Below are 20,413 nucleotides of genomic sequence, written 5' to 3' on the forward strand. Positions count from 1 at the left end.
ATGCGAGGGACCTGTTGGGAGGTAACTGAGTCATGGGGGCAGGTCTTTCTCATGCTGTTCTTGTGATAGTGAATAAGTTTCATGAGATCTGATGGTTTTATAAAGGGAAGTTCTCCTGCATATGCTCTCTTGCCTGTCACCATGTAAGACATGACTTAGCTCCTCATTCACCTTCTGCCATGACTGTGAGGCCTCCCCAGCCATGTGAAATTGTAAGTCAATTAAACCTCTTGCCTTCATACATTACCCCATCTCAGGCATGTCTTTATTAGCAATGTGAGAACAGACTATTACAATGGGAAAGAGAAATAACAAAAGTATATTTTACCTCTAAAAAGAATAGGCTTAAAACTTGAAGAAACAGCCAAAGTGATTTTTAAAGTATATTAAACAAAAATTATGGGAGGCCACTGTTTTTGGACTAAGCTCCTGCACCTGGCCCTAAAAGCCAGACCACACCAAAGTGAGTCACTCATGCTTACTGCCACATAATCATATTGAAACTTTAAAGAAGCAGTAGATCCTCAAAAAAAGATCAGTTTTTTCTGGAAACAGGAGATTCCAAACTACCAGAATCAGCATAATAAGAAAGTCTCCTCTGCTTTAACCCTTACAAAGAAGTAACCTGAAGTAACTTGTTGTTAACCAATCAGCTTTTTTTTTCTATTGTTCTGTTTCTTTGTTCCTCTATGAAAGGCACTGTTCTGACATTGCCCAGTGGAAGCTCTCAGTCTCTTTTATAGAATGGAGGCTGCCCACTTACCAAATAATGAATAAACGCCAATTAGATCTATAACTAAATTTGTTGTAATTTTGTCTTTTGACAGATGTAAGATATATTACAAGGTCATTTAGTAATATATCCATTGCTAAATGAATTAGAAAGCAAATTAAGTTAAAAGCAAGACAATGTTAATTGCACTTATGTCAATTTTTGTCAGAAGAGACCTAAGTATTTCCTGGTGAGCAGCTTTCAATATAAACAAGAGCCCTGCACCTCTCTATCACTTCAAAAATAGAATACTGCAACGCTAGAAAGGCAACATCCAGGCTTTAGATGCACCTTCTAGAACAGACTTTTCTAAATAGCCAGTAACAGCTCGAGAAAGGGAGAAGATCAGACCTGCCTTTCATGCCCCTCGACCCCAGGAGCAGGAGGTGAATCTTGAATACCTTTTCCCACCCAGAGGTAGAGAGCTGACCGGGGAGAGAGGCCAGCCATATCCTCAGCAGGAGGATGAAGCAGCCAGGCCAATCCTTGATAGTACCTGACAGAATCACATGGGCAGAAGCAAACTCGAATAGCAGCACCAAAGGAGGTGTGAAATGCTGTGATGAAAACGCCCTTCCTCCTCAACACTCATTCCCAACAACAACAAAAAAACACCCACTACCATTTAATATCCAAAAGAGTAACTGGTGCGTCTAGCTCCAAAGATCTCTCACATGAAAGCTGTCAGGCGGCCGAGAGCGGCGGCTCATGCCTGTAATCCTAGCACTTTGGGAGGCCAAGGCGGGTAGATCACCTGAGGTCAGGAGTCCGAGACCAACTGGGTCAACATGGTGAAACCCCGTCTCTACTAAAAATATAAAAATTAGCAGGGCATGGTGGCGCAAGCCTATAATCCCAGCTACTCAGGAGGCTGAGGCAAGAGAATCGCTTGAATCTGGGAGGGCAGATGTTGTAGTAGCCGAGATTGCGCCACTTCACTCCAGCCTGGGCAAAAGCGTGAGACTCCGTCTCAAAAAAAAAAAAAAAAAAAAAATGCCAGGCACAAGCAGGTCTCAGGTTTCCTTCGAATTGAGGAAACTGATAGGCCTGCCAAAGACAGCCTATGTGGCAAGTAAATGCTTGTGATTAAGAACCTGAATATCAACTTGACGGGGTGTGTGCAGGGGAGGGGAGAAAGGGAGGTTACACAAAAACATCTGTGAAAAAAACTAGTTTTTACCTTCATGAGAATGTGTTTATGTTTCTGATAGCATATTTGACCCTGAATTTATATGTATATTAAATAAAAGAAGACTCTTAGGCACTAACAAATGTCGGAGGAGAGTGCTGAGGTTACTTGGATTTTATTACAAAGAAATGTCTTACTTCTATGCTTTCACAGGTTTCTCCACTAAGGTTATGTATAACTTGTGCAAAAAATGATAAAGAATTACTTCAAGCGCAGGAAAATACGAACTACAATAAGTACAGCTGCTTTGACTGCAATGCTCCAGGAACTGAAGGAAGTTAATGGCACCACAGTTGCTTCCAAAACATGGGGCTCACACGGTGAGCTGTCCATTGGCTTCCCTTGGAATAAGCAGAGTGTATTGCCTTGGTAGGAAAAACTATTTCCTCAAAGGGACCAATGTTCCCTCAAGAAGGCTGGATAGGGGTGAGCAGAATGCTTCCTTTCGGGCACTTTCCACATCTCATCATTGCCTTCTCCCCTCCTAGGTCCCAGGCACTTTTAAAAATCAGCAAAAGCAAGACTTTTTCTCTTTTATTTTTTGGCTACACTGGCGTCATAACATTCTACTAGAGGTTAACTCAATAATTCAAAGTTAAAACCCCCAACATTTGAGACTTGGTATTATTAAATAAATCATCTCCATTTTGGCAAATTTACATCTGTAACCAATTCATTTAAGATAAGAGCTCTCTATATTATGGAGAGGCAGTAAAATACTGGTGATAAACTCTATGATCTTGGGGAGGTTCTTAATCTCCCTAAACTTTAAGCTCCCTCATCAGTAAAACAGGAAAAGGGAAAATACATCTGCCCAGGGCTGATGTGAGGGACAAACAGGGCATTTGCTGCCCATAGGTGCTTGGCGGGAGCCAGGCCCTAGGAAACACTCCTTCAATGTTAGTATCACTGTCAAATAAAATACCTTTCTTTTCACATAGAACTGGTTGAAAAGAACTAAGAATTTCAAACTCTTCAACAGCAGAAAGGCCCAAATCACCGCCATCTCTCCCTCTGCGTCCTTTCACTCACCTTTTCCAACCTCTACATAAAGGATGAGCAGAACCTGCCCCACTGTGAAGGACACAATCACATCTTCTTTTGTTCACTGCACAAGATAAGGCTATGAAGTAGGAGTGTTGGTGGGAAAATGAACGCACCTTTAAAATTCTAAAAAATAATATTATCGTCAAAAGCTAAAGGGTGACTAGGTGGGCAGGCAACTTGGTCAGGAGAAGCAAGACAGACAGAGAAGCAAGGGGTCTTGTTGTCCCCCATAGGGAGTATCAGGAGGGCTCCCAGGACTCCCATGGAAGAGGCAGGCCCAGCCCACAGCCTCCCCAAGCTCTAGACACAGGTGAGGCTCTCTGGAGTCGAACCCTCCCTGGTGGCCAATGTGCGCAAGGCCTAAGGTGGACGTGACAATATGACAGAGGTCTATGTCCTGGGATGGCACCGGATTTGAATTGCAATTGACTCACTGCTTACTTCCCTCTCCCTTTAAGTGCGAACAAAAAATCAAATGTCCTCTTCATCTTCTAATAAGTTTTTAAATTATGACACCTTTGAATCAAGAAAAGGGAAAGCTGCTGTGGCTTCTATATGTTTCTGCTCAGCCCAAAATTCATACAGAGAAACTCAAATAGCTAAAATAATGAAGTATGATTTTTTAAATTCTCAATTAATAATTCAAAATGTTTCTTCTATGCTTTGAATCATGACATACACACACACACACACACACACACATACACACATGCACACAAAACACCTAAATTAGCTTTGAAGTAGCAATGAAATTAACTAATAAATAAACAAAGTAGGAAATCCATTTCAGGTTTTTTTTCTATTATTCCTGCAGAACAAAATGTAATATAAAACATAAATCATACATAAATTATGTATATGATGATCTGTGATGAGAGACCTTTGAGGCTACTATTATAATTGTTTTTTAGGGTTGTTTTGTTTGGTTGGTTGGTTGGCTTTTTGTTTTTTGTTTTTTGTTTTGAGACAAGGTTTCACTCAGTCACCCAGGCTGGAGTGCAGTGGCACAGTCTTGGCTCACTGACACCTCCGCTTCCAGGGCTCAAGCGATCCTCCTGCCTCAGCCTCCCAAGTAGCTGGGATTACAGGCATAAACAACTGCTCCAGGCCTGATGTTACTATTGTAATTGTTTTGGTGCACCATAAACCATGCTCGTATAAAACAGCAAATTTAATCAATAAATGTTGTGTGTGTTCTGACTGCTCCACTGACTGGCCGTTCCTCCATCTCTCTCCCTCTCCTTGGGCCTCCCTATTCCAGTGATTTGAGATGGTGAGAGAATAAAGAGAACGGCAAGGAAAGAAATTTACAAAGAAGATTCAGCATGTGCAAGAATGCAGAGGTATGAGAGGGCAAAAAGGCATTTATGAATCCTCAAACCAGGTAGGGGGTGTCACGGAGTGTGGGTGCTGGATTTCTGCAAGGCTCAGGGTTGGAATAGTCAGATGTTGAGCAGTGGAGGGGGACTCGAGGCATCTGAGGAGAAGGAAAAGTAGAGAAAATCTTTCAGATTGAATGGAGAAGTTACTGAGACAGAAAATATGGAAAGGGCCAGGCACGGTGGCTCACGCCTGTAATCTCAGCACTTTGAGAGGCCGAGGTGGGCAGATCACTTGAGGTCAGGAGTTCGAGATCAGCCTGACCGACATGGAGAAACTCTATCTCTACTAAAATTACAAAATTAGCTAGGCATGGTGGCGCATGCCTGTAATCCCAGCGACTCGAGACGCTGAGGCAGGAGAATCGCTTGAACCCAGGAGGCAGAGGTTGTGGTGAGCCAAGATCGTGCCATTGCACTCTAGCCAGGACAACAAGAGCAAAACTCCATCTCAAAAAAAAAAAAAAAAAAAAAAGAAAAGAAAAGAAAATATAGAAAGAAGAGCAGATGAAGGTATAGAGATGATGCATTTGTTTGGGGAGGTACATCATATTTAAGGTCTGCTCCAGTTATCCAATACTGCATAACAAGCCACCCCAGAACTTAGTGGTTTTAAACAACAGCATTTATTACGATCACACTACTGCAGTTTGGGCATGGCTTGGTCGGGACAGCTATTCTCTGCTCCACTCAGCCTCAGTTGGGGGGACTTGAAGACTGAGGCTGGGGGCATCTGAAGGTGCACCGGCTCACATGAGGGGCTATTGACACCAGGGAGACCTAGCAACTGAGGTTTCCTGGCACCTGCCTCTGTCTGCCTGGCCTCCAGCATGCAGCCTCAGGGTGCCCAGGCTTCTTACATGTTCGCTCAGGGTTCTCAAGGCAGCAGTTCCAAGAGAGGCAGGTACAAGCTGTGTGGCTTTTTATGGCCTAGCTTTAGAAGTCACATGGTGTCACTTCCGTCTCATTCTATTAGTTAGAAATGTGTCACAAAGGCCAGCCCATATTCAAGGAGAGGGGAATCAGAATACCTTTTGGAGGGAGGAGTATCAACGAATGTGTGAACATGTTTTAAAACCATCACCAAATCCTTGTGGGATGTCGATGTGGGTAGATTCAGGAGTGACATATGGATTTCTAAGAGAAAGAGCTGGGCAGGATATCAAGGTTTAGGAGACCTGAGGACGTGTGATATTTGAAGCTATTAAGCTGTTTAGACGGCCCAGGAAAAAGAATAGGAGAAACAAGGAGAAATGAGCATGGAATGTGAACATCTCAGGGGGAAAGGAAGGTACGAATTAAGAAATGGAGTGTTGGACTTTCCAAGGCTGTGGGGATGCCAAGTAGGTTGAGAGGGAAGAGTAGATACTGGATTTGGTGATAAGAAGCAGTGGTGGATAATGCTGAGAGATTTGGGCTCCGTGGACTGGGGCAGAGTAGAAGAGAATTGGGGTCGGGTTGAAGAGGAATGGGGTGGGGTGGAGGAGAATGGGAGGGCTGGTACAATGGATTTCAGGCCTGCAGGAATAGGGGAATGGTAAAGGGAAGGCAACCAGAAAGGGAGACTGCTCTTTGCCAAAATGGAGCTGATTATTTAATAATACCAAGTCTAACCAGTGATTTGAGGTTCCCGCTCCACTTTGGATTGGAGGGAATTCACAAAGTGCACTTTGAAAAGCTGGTTGCCTCATCAGACTTCACCACTTTTCAAATGTAGTATCTATAGTCATCATCATGAAATTAATAATCCAGTCAAGAGAATGTCATCTGCAGTGACCACAGCCCCAGACAGAGCCCAACCAAGGGGAAGACAGGGCTCCTGGAACCAGAGGCCCCTCTTGAAGGCTAAAAAAAAAAGGAAATAAGTTTGGGAAAGAATGGTAATGCTGGGAAAAATAAAACTCCTAAACCAAGAGAAATCTGCCATGCCCTTTACCATCAGTCAGGATTTTCATTGAATCCCTGACACAATCAGCAGTGTCAATCCACTATGAAGTCACCAGGAGAGGCAGGCTTGGCCGATAGATTTCCCCCTCAACAATGACCTGAAGAAAAGCACTGACCGACTCTCAGGTCGAGGAACTGCTGTTCTGGAATGAAAATCATTTCTCAAAAAAACCTGAGCGAGAATAGATAACAAATCCAGAAGCTGCACAAATCAGTCCCATAGCCAAGACACTCTACGATGAAAACAAGCTTCAGGTTGGCCCTTAGAAATCACTGGTTAAAATTCTAAAATCACAGCATTACTACAATTTCACCCAAATGTCACCTCTAGACTAAACTGCTTCTCTGGCTATCATACCACCCAGGGAAAGTATAATACTTTCATTCTGCAAATATTTAATATGTTCTTATTCTCTGCAAGGCTCTTACACATTAAAGTGAATTATTGCTTAAAGACTTGAGCTTCTTGAAGGTCAAACTCTACGATATCACTATTAAAATACATTTTGCATTAAAAGCATCTTAACTAAAACCAGTGGCATCCACAGGCATAGCAAATCCAGTTATTCTCCCTTGCCTCTAGTTTCTGCTCTCATTTTACAAACACACACAAATGCCAAACTACTCATCCTCTCTACTGAGGAACTAAAGACAACATTCAAATTTAACATCTACAGTCTATTTGCTTGGGAATATTTGCTTGGGAATAGCCAAGCAAATTCTCATCACTTAATCCAAATTTCCCTTTAAAACACCCATGACTTCTCCAAAGAGCAGTCTCCCTTTCCGGTTGCCTTCCCTTTACCATTCCCCCATTCCCGCAGGCCTGGAATCCATTGTACCAGCCCTTCCATTCTCCTCCTCTCCACCCCACTCCTCTTCAACCCCACCCCAATTCTCCTCAACTCCACCCCCCACCCCCATCCATGGAACCCAAATCTTTCAGCATTATCTACCACTGCCAGAGTGGTGAATAATGGGGGTGGGGGAGATGCAAACATTCAGTCAATAGCAGCTTTCAAGTCCAAGTTCAAAGGTCACCTACTTTGGGAATTCTTTTCTGAAGACCCCAGCCAGGGTTGCTCACTTCCTCCTCAGCCAGGGTTATAAACTTCTAACAACATCTACTCTACTACAGCAGCCTAGTTGTATGTTTGTCTCTTCAGAATGGCCTATGAGCCTGAGAGCAGGCTCAAAGCCTAGATCGCACCACTGCACTCCAGGCTGGGCAACAGAGCAAAACTCTGTCTCAAAAAAAAAAAGTAAATAACTAACTTCAATAGAACAGCATCGAAAATGTGTTTATGAAGTACGTATTGAGCACTATGTCCAATATCACACTTGTCTCTAAAGAAATAAAATGTTTCGTTTAAACTGGGGACCACTGAGTTAGCATTTTACAGAAATATCTAATACTCAGTTTCAAAAATCAGTATCTATTAAGCACCAGTACTAGTAACAGACTTGTACCTAATTTTCACGCATATGTGAGATATCAGCCTCAGAGAAGTTTAGTGACTTATCCAATGTCTCACAACCAGAAAATGATGAAGCCAAATTTTGAACCTCGATATGACTTCAGGTTCAGTATTCTGAACTAATGTACAATTAATTCTGATGCATAAGATCAGACACACAGGCCAGACTCTGGTATAAATACACACTGCTTGGTGCTCCTTTCCATGGCTCCTACCACAGCTGTACTGTGCTTTTGAACAACACCTTTGCAAGGAAAAGGAAGATTGTCTGCAACTTTTATGTAGTATAGGTATAGGCTGGGTAAGGACATGTACTCTCTAGCTGGACATCACAGATCAAAATCCCAGATCTGTCTGCGCCAAGCTGTGTGCCCCTGAAAAAGTTATTACTCTGTCCCTTCATGCCCTGTTTCATTTGTAATGCAGGGATACTGTTAGCATCTGCTCACAGGGTATGTTCTGAAATTTTTCAAAAATAAAACATGAAAAGCATTTAGACAGAACCTGACATACAGAAAACAATAAATGTTGCTGCTGGTAACCACAGTAGTTGTATTACTAAAAATGACCCAGTAAAACCCCAGCTGGAAAACTTAATTGTAATGCAAAGCTGAAGCTCTGTTACTTCAGATTCCAATTTTGTTTCAATTATTTGGAAAGAAAACATTTCTTTAAAAAATATGAGATGTTCCTAGCCCTATAAACTGATTAGAAAATGTAGTTTAGGCCAGGCAGTGGCTCATACCTGTAATCCCAGCACTTTGGTAGGCCGAGGGAGGAGGATCGCTTGAGCCCAGGGGTTCGAGACCAGTCTGGGCAACATAGTAAGACCTTGCCTTTACAAACAATAAAAAAATTAGCCAGGCGTGGTGGTGTGCACCTGTGGTCCCAGCTACTCAGGAGGCTTAGGTCGGAAGATTGCTTGAGCCCATAAGCTCAGGGCTGCAGTGAGCCATGATTGCACCACTGCACCCCAGCCTGGGTGACAGAGCAAGACCCCATCTCAAAAAAAAAAAAAAAAAGTAGTTTAAATTTTTCTTGGACTCCAGATTATTCTCTTAGAGACAACAGATTTGGAACGCTTTTGTAGAGCTCTCCACATCCAGCAGAATACATCTGGGGAAGTCGTGATCATTCAGATTATGTTTCCTCATATATAAAATGAAAATGTACCAGTCCTACCTCCCTGCAGCATTGAAAGACTGAAACAAGATAATATGTAGAAAATTAGTAAGAGTTCTCAAGGGCCATGTGGTATCATCGTCATCATTATCATTCTGGGTTCTCATAAAATAATATTCCATACTTAATATTCCAACTTCCATATGGAATATTCCAACTTCCATACTGAAATGGAAGATTAATCATCCATTTGCTAAATGTCTCAGGCAGGCAAAATGTTTGCATTTTTCCCTCTTTACAGAATTTTTGTTCTGATTTACTAGTAGCAAGCACTTTCCACTACTGTCAACATACTCCTTGCCCTTCTCAAATGTGTTTTTTAAAAACTACTACTAAAATGTGCTAAGACCATCCATGTCTCCTAGGCTCAGAATGCATTAGAAGTAAATAACTGGCTGGGCACGGGTGGTGGCTCATGCCTGTAATTCTAGCACTTTGGGAGGCCAAGGCGGGTGGATTGCCTGAGCTCAGGAGTTTGAGACCAGCCTGGGCAACGAGGCAAAACCCCATCTCTACTAAAAATACAAAAAAAAAAAAAAAAAATAGCCAGGCGTGGTGGCACACGCCTGTAGTCCCAGCTACTTTGGGAGGCTGAGGCATGAGAATCGCTTGAGCCTGGGAGGCAGAGGTTGCAGTGAGCCTGGATCACACCACTGCACTCCAGCCTGGGCAACAGAGCGAGACTCTGTCTCAAAAAAAAGAAAAAGAAAAAAAGAAGTAAATAACTAACTTCAATAGAACAGCACTGAAAATGTGTTTATGAAGTATTTATTGAGGACTATATCCAATATCCTTTCAAGAATAAAAATTTAACCAACACTGTCTCTTCTACCTATGTATACACACACATTCTTACATACCTGCCTTAGAAGCAAAGTACCAATTTAGCTTATATTCACAGACAGATTTTCAGTGATTATATGTAAGACTATAAGCATATTTAGAACATATATTCCTATCTCCCTGCCAAAACCATGTTCTTTCTTTAATTCTTAGTCTTTTCTATCCAAACCCATCTGACTCTATTAATGCTAGAAGTCTTTTTGATTGATATATGTGCAACATGAGAAATATTTATGGAGTACCTACTACATACATACTTGAACTGCAAGCTGGGAATAAAATGTAAGGCAGTCTCCTGTTCTAGTGACACTATTTCTAGCCAAGTACACATTCTAGTGGGTTGGATAAACTATCATCTTTATTTCTTAAGCCCTCCTGATTGGACCATAAGCTCCTTTTCCATACCACAATGCCTCCAAATAAACTAAGGATACAATGGGTGAAATTTCATCCTGTTAATAAGTTCCCAATCCAAAACTTTATCAAGAACACATTTATATATATATATATTTTTTTTTCTGAGACAGAGTCTCGCTCTGTCACCCAGACTGGAGTGCAGAGGCGTGATCTCGGCTCACTGCAACCTCCACCTCCTGGGTTCAAGCGATTCTCTTGCCTCAGCCTCCTGAGTAGCTGGGACTACAGACGTGCACCACCACGCCTGGCTAATTTTATATTTTTTGTAGAGACAGGGTTTCGCTATGTTGGCCAGGCTGGCCTCGAACTCCTGACCTCAAGTGATCCGCCCACTTCAGCCTCCCAAAGTGCTGGGATTACAAGTGTGAGCCACCGCGCCCGGCCTTAAATAATTTTTAAAACTGACATTTACATTTGTATAGCTGTAACATAAAACACACTCACCATGATTATGAGCCAAGGCATGTAAATTAATAGCCTGTCTGAAATCACTATTTTTAGTACCAATTACAAGTGTCTAAACAGAAAAGACACCAAGAAGGAAGTACTGAAAGCCACAGAAAGCCATGCAAATTACCCCCAAAATGTCACCTGGAAAATATTTGCTCCTAATACTGTATTTTGCTAATAAAAATAACACTGAAAGATCCAACATAACCAAAATGATAAGCAAAATAGAAAAAGTCAATATTTGCCATGGAGGGAAGGTGGCAGAGAACAACGAGAAGGCAAGACACACTAAGATCCCAAAGTAGATAAGTAACAATCTCTAGAGGGAAATACAAATGGATAATAACATCTATCACCTCTCTAGGAAACAGACAAATTGAAGCCTATAAGCTCTGTAATTTTTTTTTTTAAGGAAATGACTAGAGAGATTGAGGCAGAAGGACTCTTTGAGCCCAGGAGTTCAAGGCTACAATAAGCTAGAATTGCATCACTGCACTCCAGTCTGGACAACAGAGAAAGACTCAGTCTCTTAAAAAGAGAAAAGAAAAAAAAGACAATAAAAAGGCAATTTACGTAATAAGAGAAAATATTTGCAAACCAAACATCCAATAAAGGGTTAATATCCAGAACATATATATAAAAAAGTTGTACAACTCAACAACTAATCTGATCAAAAACAGGCAAAACAGCCTGGCACAGTGGCTCAACACCTGTAAGTCTAGCACTTGGGAGTCTGAGGCAGGAGGATCACTTGAGCCCAGGAGTTCAAGGTTATGGTAAGCTATGATTGAGCCACTGCACTCCAGCCTGGGTGACAGAGTGAGACTGTGTCTCAAAACACAACACAACAAAACAAAACAAACAAAAAAAAAAACGGGAAATAACAAGTGTTGATAAAGATGGAGAGAAACTGGAATCCTTGTGTACTGTTGGTGCAAATGTAAATTGGTAAAGCTATTACAGAAAACAGTATGAAGGCTCCGAAAAAATTAAAACAAAATTACCATATGATCCAGCAATCCCATCTCTGAGTATATTTCTAAAAGAAGTGAACACAGGCTCTCAAAGAGATATTTGCACACTCATGTTCATTACGGCATTATTCACAACAGCCAAGATGTGGAAGCAACCTTAATTTCCACTGATAGAAAAATAATAAAGAAAATGTAGTACATATATACAATGGAATATTATTCAGCCTTAAGAAGGAAATTGGGTCATGTGCTACACATGCATGAGCCCCGATATCATGCTAAGTAAAATAAGCATCACAAGAAGACAAATACTGCATGATTCCACCTATATGAGGTATCTAAAGTGGTCAAACTCATAAAATCACGGTTTCTATGATTGTTAGCAGGGGTACAGAATGGAGGAATGGAGAAGTCGGGAAGCTGCTGTTCAATGAGTACAGAGTTTCCATTTTGAAAAATGAAAAAGTTTCAGAGATCTGTTGCACAAGGTACATACAGTTAACACTATCGTACTGTACATTTAAAAACGATTAAGATGGTAAATTTTGTTATGTATTTTTTTACCATGAGAAAAAGAGGGCATTGACAGTTATGTTTTCCAGAATGAGATTCAGTAACAGGCATCAAAAAGCTTAAATATATTCACCTCCTTTGACCTGTCTATGGAAATTTATCTTAAAACAATTTCTCTTAAAGCAGTATCATAGCTAAAATGGAATGTAACCCTACTCCAGGAGAGAAAGAGTTAAATAAACATTTGAATAGTGGAAGAGTGCAATCATCAAAAATTATAGTTTGGGGAAACTTTTTTTAATGATGTGGTAAAATTCTTATTATCAAACAATATCCAAAACAAAAAACAAAACTGTATGTGTAGTGTATACAGTATAACCCTAATGAACATATACTGGGGTATTGAATAAAGAAACAGACCAAATTCTAACTGAGAGAGAGAGAGAGACAGACAGACAGACAGACAGAAAGGGGAAAGGGGGGAGGAGAGAGAAGGAGAAAAAGATCTGCCAGCATGATTTTTTGTTGAATTTTCACCTAGATAAGTTGATTCTAACGTTTGTTTGGAAATAGTCTGGCAAGAATACCTAGAAAAAAACTGACAGAAAAAAAAAAATAGAGTAATCAGAGCAAACTAGCCCTTCCAGACATTTTTACATTTTATGAAGCTACAATAACTTAAACGAGGTTTAGCTGCTGCCAATGAACGTACAGATAAAGAGAAAAGAAAAGAATGTAAGAATTTAGTACATGACAACAGTGGTATTTCAAATCAATGGAGGAAGAAGCCATTAGTCAATGAATGGTGTTAGGCAGTTGGGTGGCCAATTGGAGGTGGAGGTGTTAAGATTTATACCTCACATCTCATTATCAAAACAAACTCCAGATTGAGGAAAGATTTAAACATAAAAAATAAAACCATAAAAGCATAAACTCAAAGTGAGGGAGGCATTTCTAAAAATGATTCAAAAGCTAGAATCCATAAATGAAAAGAGCCATTAGTTAGGCTGGGTATGGTGGCCCACTCCTGTAATCCCAGCAGTTTGGGACGCCAAGGTGGGCAGATCACTTGAGGCCACGAGTTCGAGATCAGCCTGGCCAACATGGCAAAACCCCATCTCTACTAAAAAATACAAAAATTAGCCAGACATGCTGGCACGCACCTGTAATCCCAGCTACTTGGGAGGCTGAACAAGAAGAACTGCTCAAGCCTGGGAGGCAGAGGTTGCAGTGAGCAGAGATCATGCCACTGCACTCCAGCACTCCAGCACTCCAGCCTGGGTGGCAGAGGGAGACACTGTCTCAAAAAAAAAAAAAAAAAAAAAAAAGAGCTATCAGTATTTCTTCTTGGTTAAAAAAAAATCACTATAAAGTCAAAAAAGGTATGACAAACTAGAAAAAAATATTAACAACTCATCTCATAAACAGGGGCTACATTCTACAAAATACAATAGAAAAATTGGCAAAAGATATGGCCAGATATTTCACAGAAAATGCAATGTAGATTGTAAACATATCAAAAGAAGTAAACTACATTTATATTAAATATATATAGTAAGACATATACTGAGAAACCATTTTTCCCCTATAAGACAAGCAACGATGGAAAAGTGTGGCAACATCCTGGCCACATGGCAAGGGAAAGCAAACGCTCGCACATGCTGGTGGAAGTATAACTGGCACCACTTCTATGGAGCAGAATTTGGCACTATCAAAATTGAACAGCCACATTCTTCTAAGAATTCTTCCTACAGACACACTGGCATTTTTATGGAATGACTTGCATACACATACATTTGCTGCAGCTTTGTTTTAACAGCAAAATATCAGGGTGAAGGAGTTCAGGACACAGCATCCCAAAACATTCCACTTTAGCATGCTGACTATTTTGGGCTAAAGGCACTTGAAAAACAGCAGGTGTAAGAAGGGCACCCAAACCTCCTCTCTTTTTCCTGAAAGCAGAAGATGAAGCTCCCGTATGAAAGATGTCCTCCCTCTACCAGGAAGAAAGAAACATTCTTATCACAGGAAGTCCAAGCCCAAAGAAATCCGCATAAAGAAACCTTGCTAAACTAAACCTTACCCTCCTAGTTACTTTTCCACAACTGCCACTCTTTTTTTGGCCTAGTATATAATCAATCAGGCCAAGCCACCTCCTTGAGTCTTCATTCCTCTTGTGAGGGTAAAAGGTATGTAATACGTAAAAAGCACCATATAAAATTTGCATACTTTTCTCCTGTTAGTCTATCTCATGTTGGTTTAATTCCTAGGCCTCGCCAGAAACCCTAAAAGGGTAGGGAGAAATTTTTCCTCCCCTACAAGGCAAAATGTAAATGTTCATCAACAGGGAACAAGTTAAATATTGTCTGTAACAGTACATAAAATGTTATATCTATAAATAAATACATACAAATGGTCATTAAAAATGGAGCTGCTCTAGGCCAGGCGCAGTGGCTCACTCCTGTAATCCCAACACTTTGGGAGGCTGAGGCGGGAGGATCACTTGAGACCAGGAGTTCGAGACCAGCCTGGACTACATGATGAAACCCATCTCTACAAAAATAGAAAAATTATGGCGTGGAGGCACACGCCTGTAGTCACAGCTACTCAAGAAGCTGAGGCAGGAGAATCACTCGAACCCAGGAGGTGGAGGTTGCAGTGAGCCAAATTGGTGCCATTGCACTCCAGCCTGGGCAACAGAGAGAGACTCACCGCAACCTCCGCCTCCCAGGTTCAAGTGATTCTCCTGCCTCAGCTTCCCTAGCAGCTGGGATTACAGGCATATGCCACCACGCCCTGCTAATTTTGTATTTTTAGTAGAGACAGGGTTTCTCCATGTTGGTCAGGCTGCTCTCGAACTCCTGACCTCAGGTGATCCGCCCGCCTTGGCCTCCCAAAGTGCTGAGATTACAGGCATGAGCCACCACATGAGGCCATTAAAGTGTATTCTTTAAATACATTTAGGGTTTTTTAAAAGGGCAAGTTATAAAATGCAATATTCAATAAGAAATTTTGTGATTTGTTGGCCGGGCACAGTGGCTTACGCCTGTAATCCCAGCACTTTGGGAGGCCAATGAGGGCAGATCACCTGAGGTCAGGAGTTCAAGACCAGCCTGACCAACATGGTGAAACCCCGTCTCTACTAAAAATACAAAAAAATTAGCTGGGTGTCGCGGCATGAGCCTGTAGTCCCAGCTACTTGGGAGGCTGAGACAGGAGAACTGCTTGAACCCAGGAGGCAGAGGTTGCAGTGAGCCGAGATCACGCCACTGCACTCCAGCCTGGGTGGCACAGCGAGACACCGTCAAAAATAATAATAAAAAAATTGTGATTTGTTTAAAGCATAAATACATGAACAGGTATAAATTAATATGTTAATTATGATTTCTCATTCTCAGCGTAGGATTATGGGTAATTTTCTTTTTTCTCCATCAATATTTCTGATTTTTCTAAAATAGACAACTATTCTTAGGTTCCAAAAGGCATTTTTACATTCTAACTTTTTTAAAACTTCCACTAAATATTAAAATTCCTTAATCCCCTGGAAACATTTTTCTAATAAAAATACATGGCTAAAATTATGGTTTCAGTACAGCTGGTACCCACTAGTTTAAATAAAATTTGGGAATGTCTCAGAAGACAGATTTCACAACAGTCAATAACTAAGGCAGAAATAATTAACCCCAAAAGGAAAATAATCTTAGCCTACAACAAAAGACTTAGTAGCACAGAAGTTCCAGGGATTTGGGTGTTCTTTTTGGTTTTGCACTGTGAGTGAGTGTATTTGTTTTTATTACATGCATACATTATTCTGTTTTGAAATCTTGCTAAAAGATCACAACCCCTCCTACCACTCAGCTTTTCCCCTAGGGACCAGGCAGCCTGCCACATAAAAATAAATGCAGGAAGTGAAGAAGAGCTAACAAAGACATCAGCACCATATGGAAATCGAGAAACTGTTGACCAAATAAATTAACAGCCTGGGTGGGGTGGGTCACACCCAGAGACTTGCGAGTAGACCCTTAAAATTATTATCCATTATTCTCTACATTTGCTTTACTTTTAAATAAATGATACCCCACATTTCTGTTATTTATTTCTAAGGCACAATTACAATGTTAAAATGATAGTGACATATTATTGTGTTATTCTTTTTTTGAAGCCTTTCCTCTCCAGTTTTTTGGCCTCAGGAACCATTCCTTTTCCCCTTAAAATTATAAAGTTGTTTTGCTTTGTTTAAATTCAAACTAGTATAATGTGTAGTGTGCTATGTGACTGTCACTTCTATATAACAGTGCTAAACTAAAGGTTATGACTAACATGAGAGCACTCAAGTATACATATTTATTCAGCTCCATAAAAGGTAGTCAGGAGGGTTTTCTACACAATGTATGCTCTAGTTAGCAACACTGCTCTATCAAAGTAGGAAATACCACACACAGTAAATGTGCTGTGCTGAGCTTAATGCTTGGAAACTCTTGAAAGGCATTATGCAATTTAACGTGTTTTAAATCACTTGATATTCACTGAACTCTCACTATAAGCAGAGTATTGTATTCAAGCCCTAGGTATGAGAGAAAGTAGAAAAACAACAGAATCTGGGCCTGGTACTACAAAGCATTAGAATACTCGTGGTTGAAAACATAAGGAAAACTCAGTGTTTATTTTAAAACTTTACAGCTCTGTTAAGTACAATCAGTAGCAAAAACAGATTTTTTGATAACTTCACATAAGAAGGTTGAAAGAGGGATTTTCAATAGGTAAATGCATGTAAGACAAGAGGTCTGGCATTTAATTTAGCAACTAGAGTTTCATTAGGGATTTTTTAAGGGACAAATGTAAGAAAACTCCATGTACATTAAAAACTATTAAAAGTTCAAAAAATCCTAAAATTTTCTGCTTTGGTTTTAAACATGTTGCCAAAATCACAATTCAGGAGACAATCACAGAGTTTGATAAACCTTATTTCAGCCAACACAGTTTGCTAGTGAACACCAGGTTTAAAATTCCAGGTTCTGCCTTTTCCAGTTTAAGGCAGGAGTCTTGCTCCAGATTCATTTAAGACTGAGTCATCCACTCTACTAGTTCTAAGATCTTCCATGTAAACTTACCCTCCAAGCCCAGCACTGCCTTATCAGCAACTTTCTCTGGCTAAGTTCTGCTTCTTGAGAACAGACAGGGAAAACAGAACAGGAGAAAGTGGGAAACGAGATGGATTTGGAGGGACACAGAGGTTACGATGGCTGGGGCCTGCTCTTGGACACTTTGCTCACTCATCTTAGGCAGTCAACACATACTTCTGAGCACCTACTGTGTGCACTGGTAACATAAAGATGAAAAGGCAGGTAGGCAGATGGAAGCAAGAGTAAGGAATGGCCAGGTGGTTTTGTTTTTTGTTTGTTTGTTTTTTGAGATAGAGTCTCGCTCTGTCGCCCAGGCTGGAGTGCAGTGGTTTGATCTAAGCTCACTGCAACCTCTGCCTCCCGGTTTCTAGTGATTTTCCTGCCTCAGCCTCCTGAATAGCTGGGACTACAGGCCGGTGCCACCGCGCCCAGCTAATTTTTGTATTTTTAGTAGAGACAGGGTTCCACCTTGTTGGACAGGGGTCGAACTCCTGGCCTCAAGTGATCTGCCTGCCTCAGCTTCCCAAAGTGCTGGGATTACAGGTGTGAGCCACCACACCCAGCCTTGGCCACGTTGTTCTAACACAGCAAAGCTTCGGAGTAAATGAACTGACCCTCCCAAGGCAGTGCCTCTTCTTTCATTCTGAGCAGAGTCCTCCACCTCAACCAAAGAAAATATGGGAAAATTATAGACAGGAAAAGACTCATCTTACAGGATAAAGATTTGAAAAAAATCTGTCTTAGAATTAGACATTTAAACTAGTCCTATAAAAACTACACAAGAAGTTGGAATACTGCAGTGCTACCAATGACTGTGATTCTTACCACCCAAGCTAGAACACAAACACTATTAAAACTAGTTACTCCACTCACATAAGTAAAACACAGCCATTAATTTACTTTGACAAGTACCAAACACAGTTATTCTAAAAACATTATGTCAAACGACAGTGTAAAACAGATTAGTAACAGATTAGTATACAAATACACATGGGCACGTTTGTCGTCATGTCTCCCCCGTCCTGTGTCGCCCCCATTGAAAGCCAGACAGACATAATGCTGACTTACATGGTGGCCCCTAAGCCGGCTAACAATATATACAAGACATGTGAAAAGCTTTCTAACTCAAACATTTGCATGTCTACTATGTACAAGTCATCATGTTACCCAACTAAGGACAATCAAAGATGAAATATGTTTCTAACCTCAAGAAGCTTAAAATTTAGATAATAATATGTATGTGTATATATACATTACACCGGTAATGTATAATATATATATATACACATAGGTAATACATATAAAGCATATTGTACGTAATGTTTATAAGCACTTGTGTTAAGTGTGAAATTAATCTGAAGGGGAGCGAGGAAAGAGTTGAAAGACTCCAAAGAGTCTATCTTACAAGTAAATGAAAGTAAAGTACAGGCCTGGCCCAGTGGCTCACACCTGTAATCCCAGCACTTTGGGAGGCCGAGGCGGGTGGATCGCCTGAGGTCAGGACTTCGAGACCAGCCTGGTCAACATGGAGAAACCTCCGTCTCTACTAAAAATACAAAATTAGCCGGGCTGTGGTGGCACACGCCTGTAATCCCAGCTACTTGGGAGGCTGAGGCAGGAGAATCGCTTGAACCAGGGAGGCAGAGGTTGCAGTGAGCTGAGATCCCGCCACTGCACTCCAGCCTGGGCTACAGGGGGAGACTCAAAAAAAAAAAAAACAAAAAACCAGAGTCTCAAAAAAATAAAGTACAAGATAGTATATTTGGAATATGGTTTGATTTACATAAAAATGCACACATGACGGCACATACTGGAGGAAAATAAGCAATACAAGAAAACTTGTGTCAGGGCTGAAAACAAGAGTGATTCCTATCCTCACTTCCCAAGATTACCTACCTTGTTTTCTTTTTTCAGCATTTATGTATCTTTTTAAAAGCGTGCGACACACATCTGCGTACAGTCACAGGCTTATGATCAGCAGAGATCTCTAAGATGAAACTATTGAAATCTGAAAACCATGCCCTACTATTGCTCTATTTGGGGGCAATTTCACCTGAGCTGTTTTCAGAAGCAAGTGCACCCAACGCTATGGTAAATTAGACTGAAGGTTTCGTGTTGTGGGATTTCACCCTTCCTACGAAAAGCTCTCTTCCCTCAAACCCACAGACACCACTCCACAATTTGGGGGTTTCTAGTATGATAAATATCTGCCTCCCAAATCCCCCATGGGCTCATACGCCACCAAAAATCCTAACCACCTGAACTTAGAAGAAGGCAGAAAGTCTTAATTTATGAGGGAGAGGGGGGTTTCCCACCTGGAGGGAAGAGAGCGACTCACTGTCCTCTGTTCCTGGTTCCAGTCACTTACAGGAGCTGGCTGCGCCGTGCTCCCTTCATGCAGCTTTCCACCCAAAGCGCATCACGGCCGCCAGCTCCTGACGCTAGCCCCTTCGCCACCTCCCAGAACCTTCTCTCCCTCTCCCCCACACACGCACACTCACACAGACAGCACATGCACACTCACACTCACTCACACATGCAGTCCCATCTGCCCCCGCCAGAGCCGCTCTTTCCAGGGCCCCAGGATGCCAGATCCGGATCCGGGAGATGCAACTTGCGGCGCCGGCCCAGGAGGCTCGGCACCTGCTCGAGCGCCGGGCCGCGCTCAGCCCCGCGCCAAGCCCAAGCCCGAGTCCAAGCCCGAGCCCAAGCCCCCTCGGTCCGCGCCCTCACCTTGCTCGCCGCGGTCCATGTCTCCAGCCCGCCGCCTCGCGTCCTCTGCAGCACCCCTGCCTGCAGCCCGTCCCGGCTCGGATCGCCCGCCGCGCCGCGCTGAGCTCCTCCTCGCCTCCGCCGGCGACTCCCGCGAAGTCCCCACCCCCAGAGGCGTCGGGCGCGGCGGCGCCGCCCGCCCTCGGCCGGGAGCGCTTTCCCGGGGCGTCACCCAACCACCTGACCCGGTCGACCTGTGCGCTCCGCCACGACGGCGCGGGCGGCGCAGCGCTAGGAGGGCCGGGCGCGCCCCGACTCCCGCACCGGCCGGAAGTCGGCCGGGAGGAGGGAAGAGGACGGCGAGGAGATGGACTAGGCCATGGAGGC

At 42.2% G+C, this 20,413-nt stretch overlaps 1 protein-coding gene across 1 annotated transcript in view; it reads right to left on the bottom strand.

Moving 5' to 3' along the window:
• The window catches only part of TPD52 (tumor protein D52), a gene marked incomplete at its 5' end in the record, with an annotated part of 141,843 nt that extends 121,674 nt beyond the window's left edge, over positions 1-20,169 (bottom strand). Inside the window, 1 exon segment of the mRNA NM_001133617.1 lies at positions 20,048-20,169. Coding sequence (NP_001127089.1) covers positions 20,048-20,066 — 19 coding nt within the window.
• Positions 20,170-20,413: the final 244 nt, after the last annotated feature.

Source organism: Pongo abelii, chromosome 7, assembly GCF_028885655.2.
Source record: "Pongo abelii isolate AG06213 chromosome 7, NHGRI_mPonAbe1-v2.0_pri, whole genome shotgun sequence".
NCBI lineage: Eukaryota > Metazoa > Chordata > Mammalia > Primates > Hominidae > Pongo > Pongo abelii.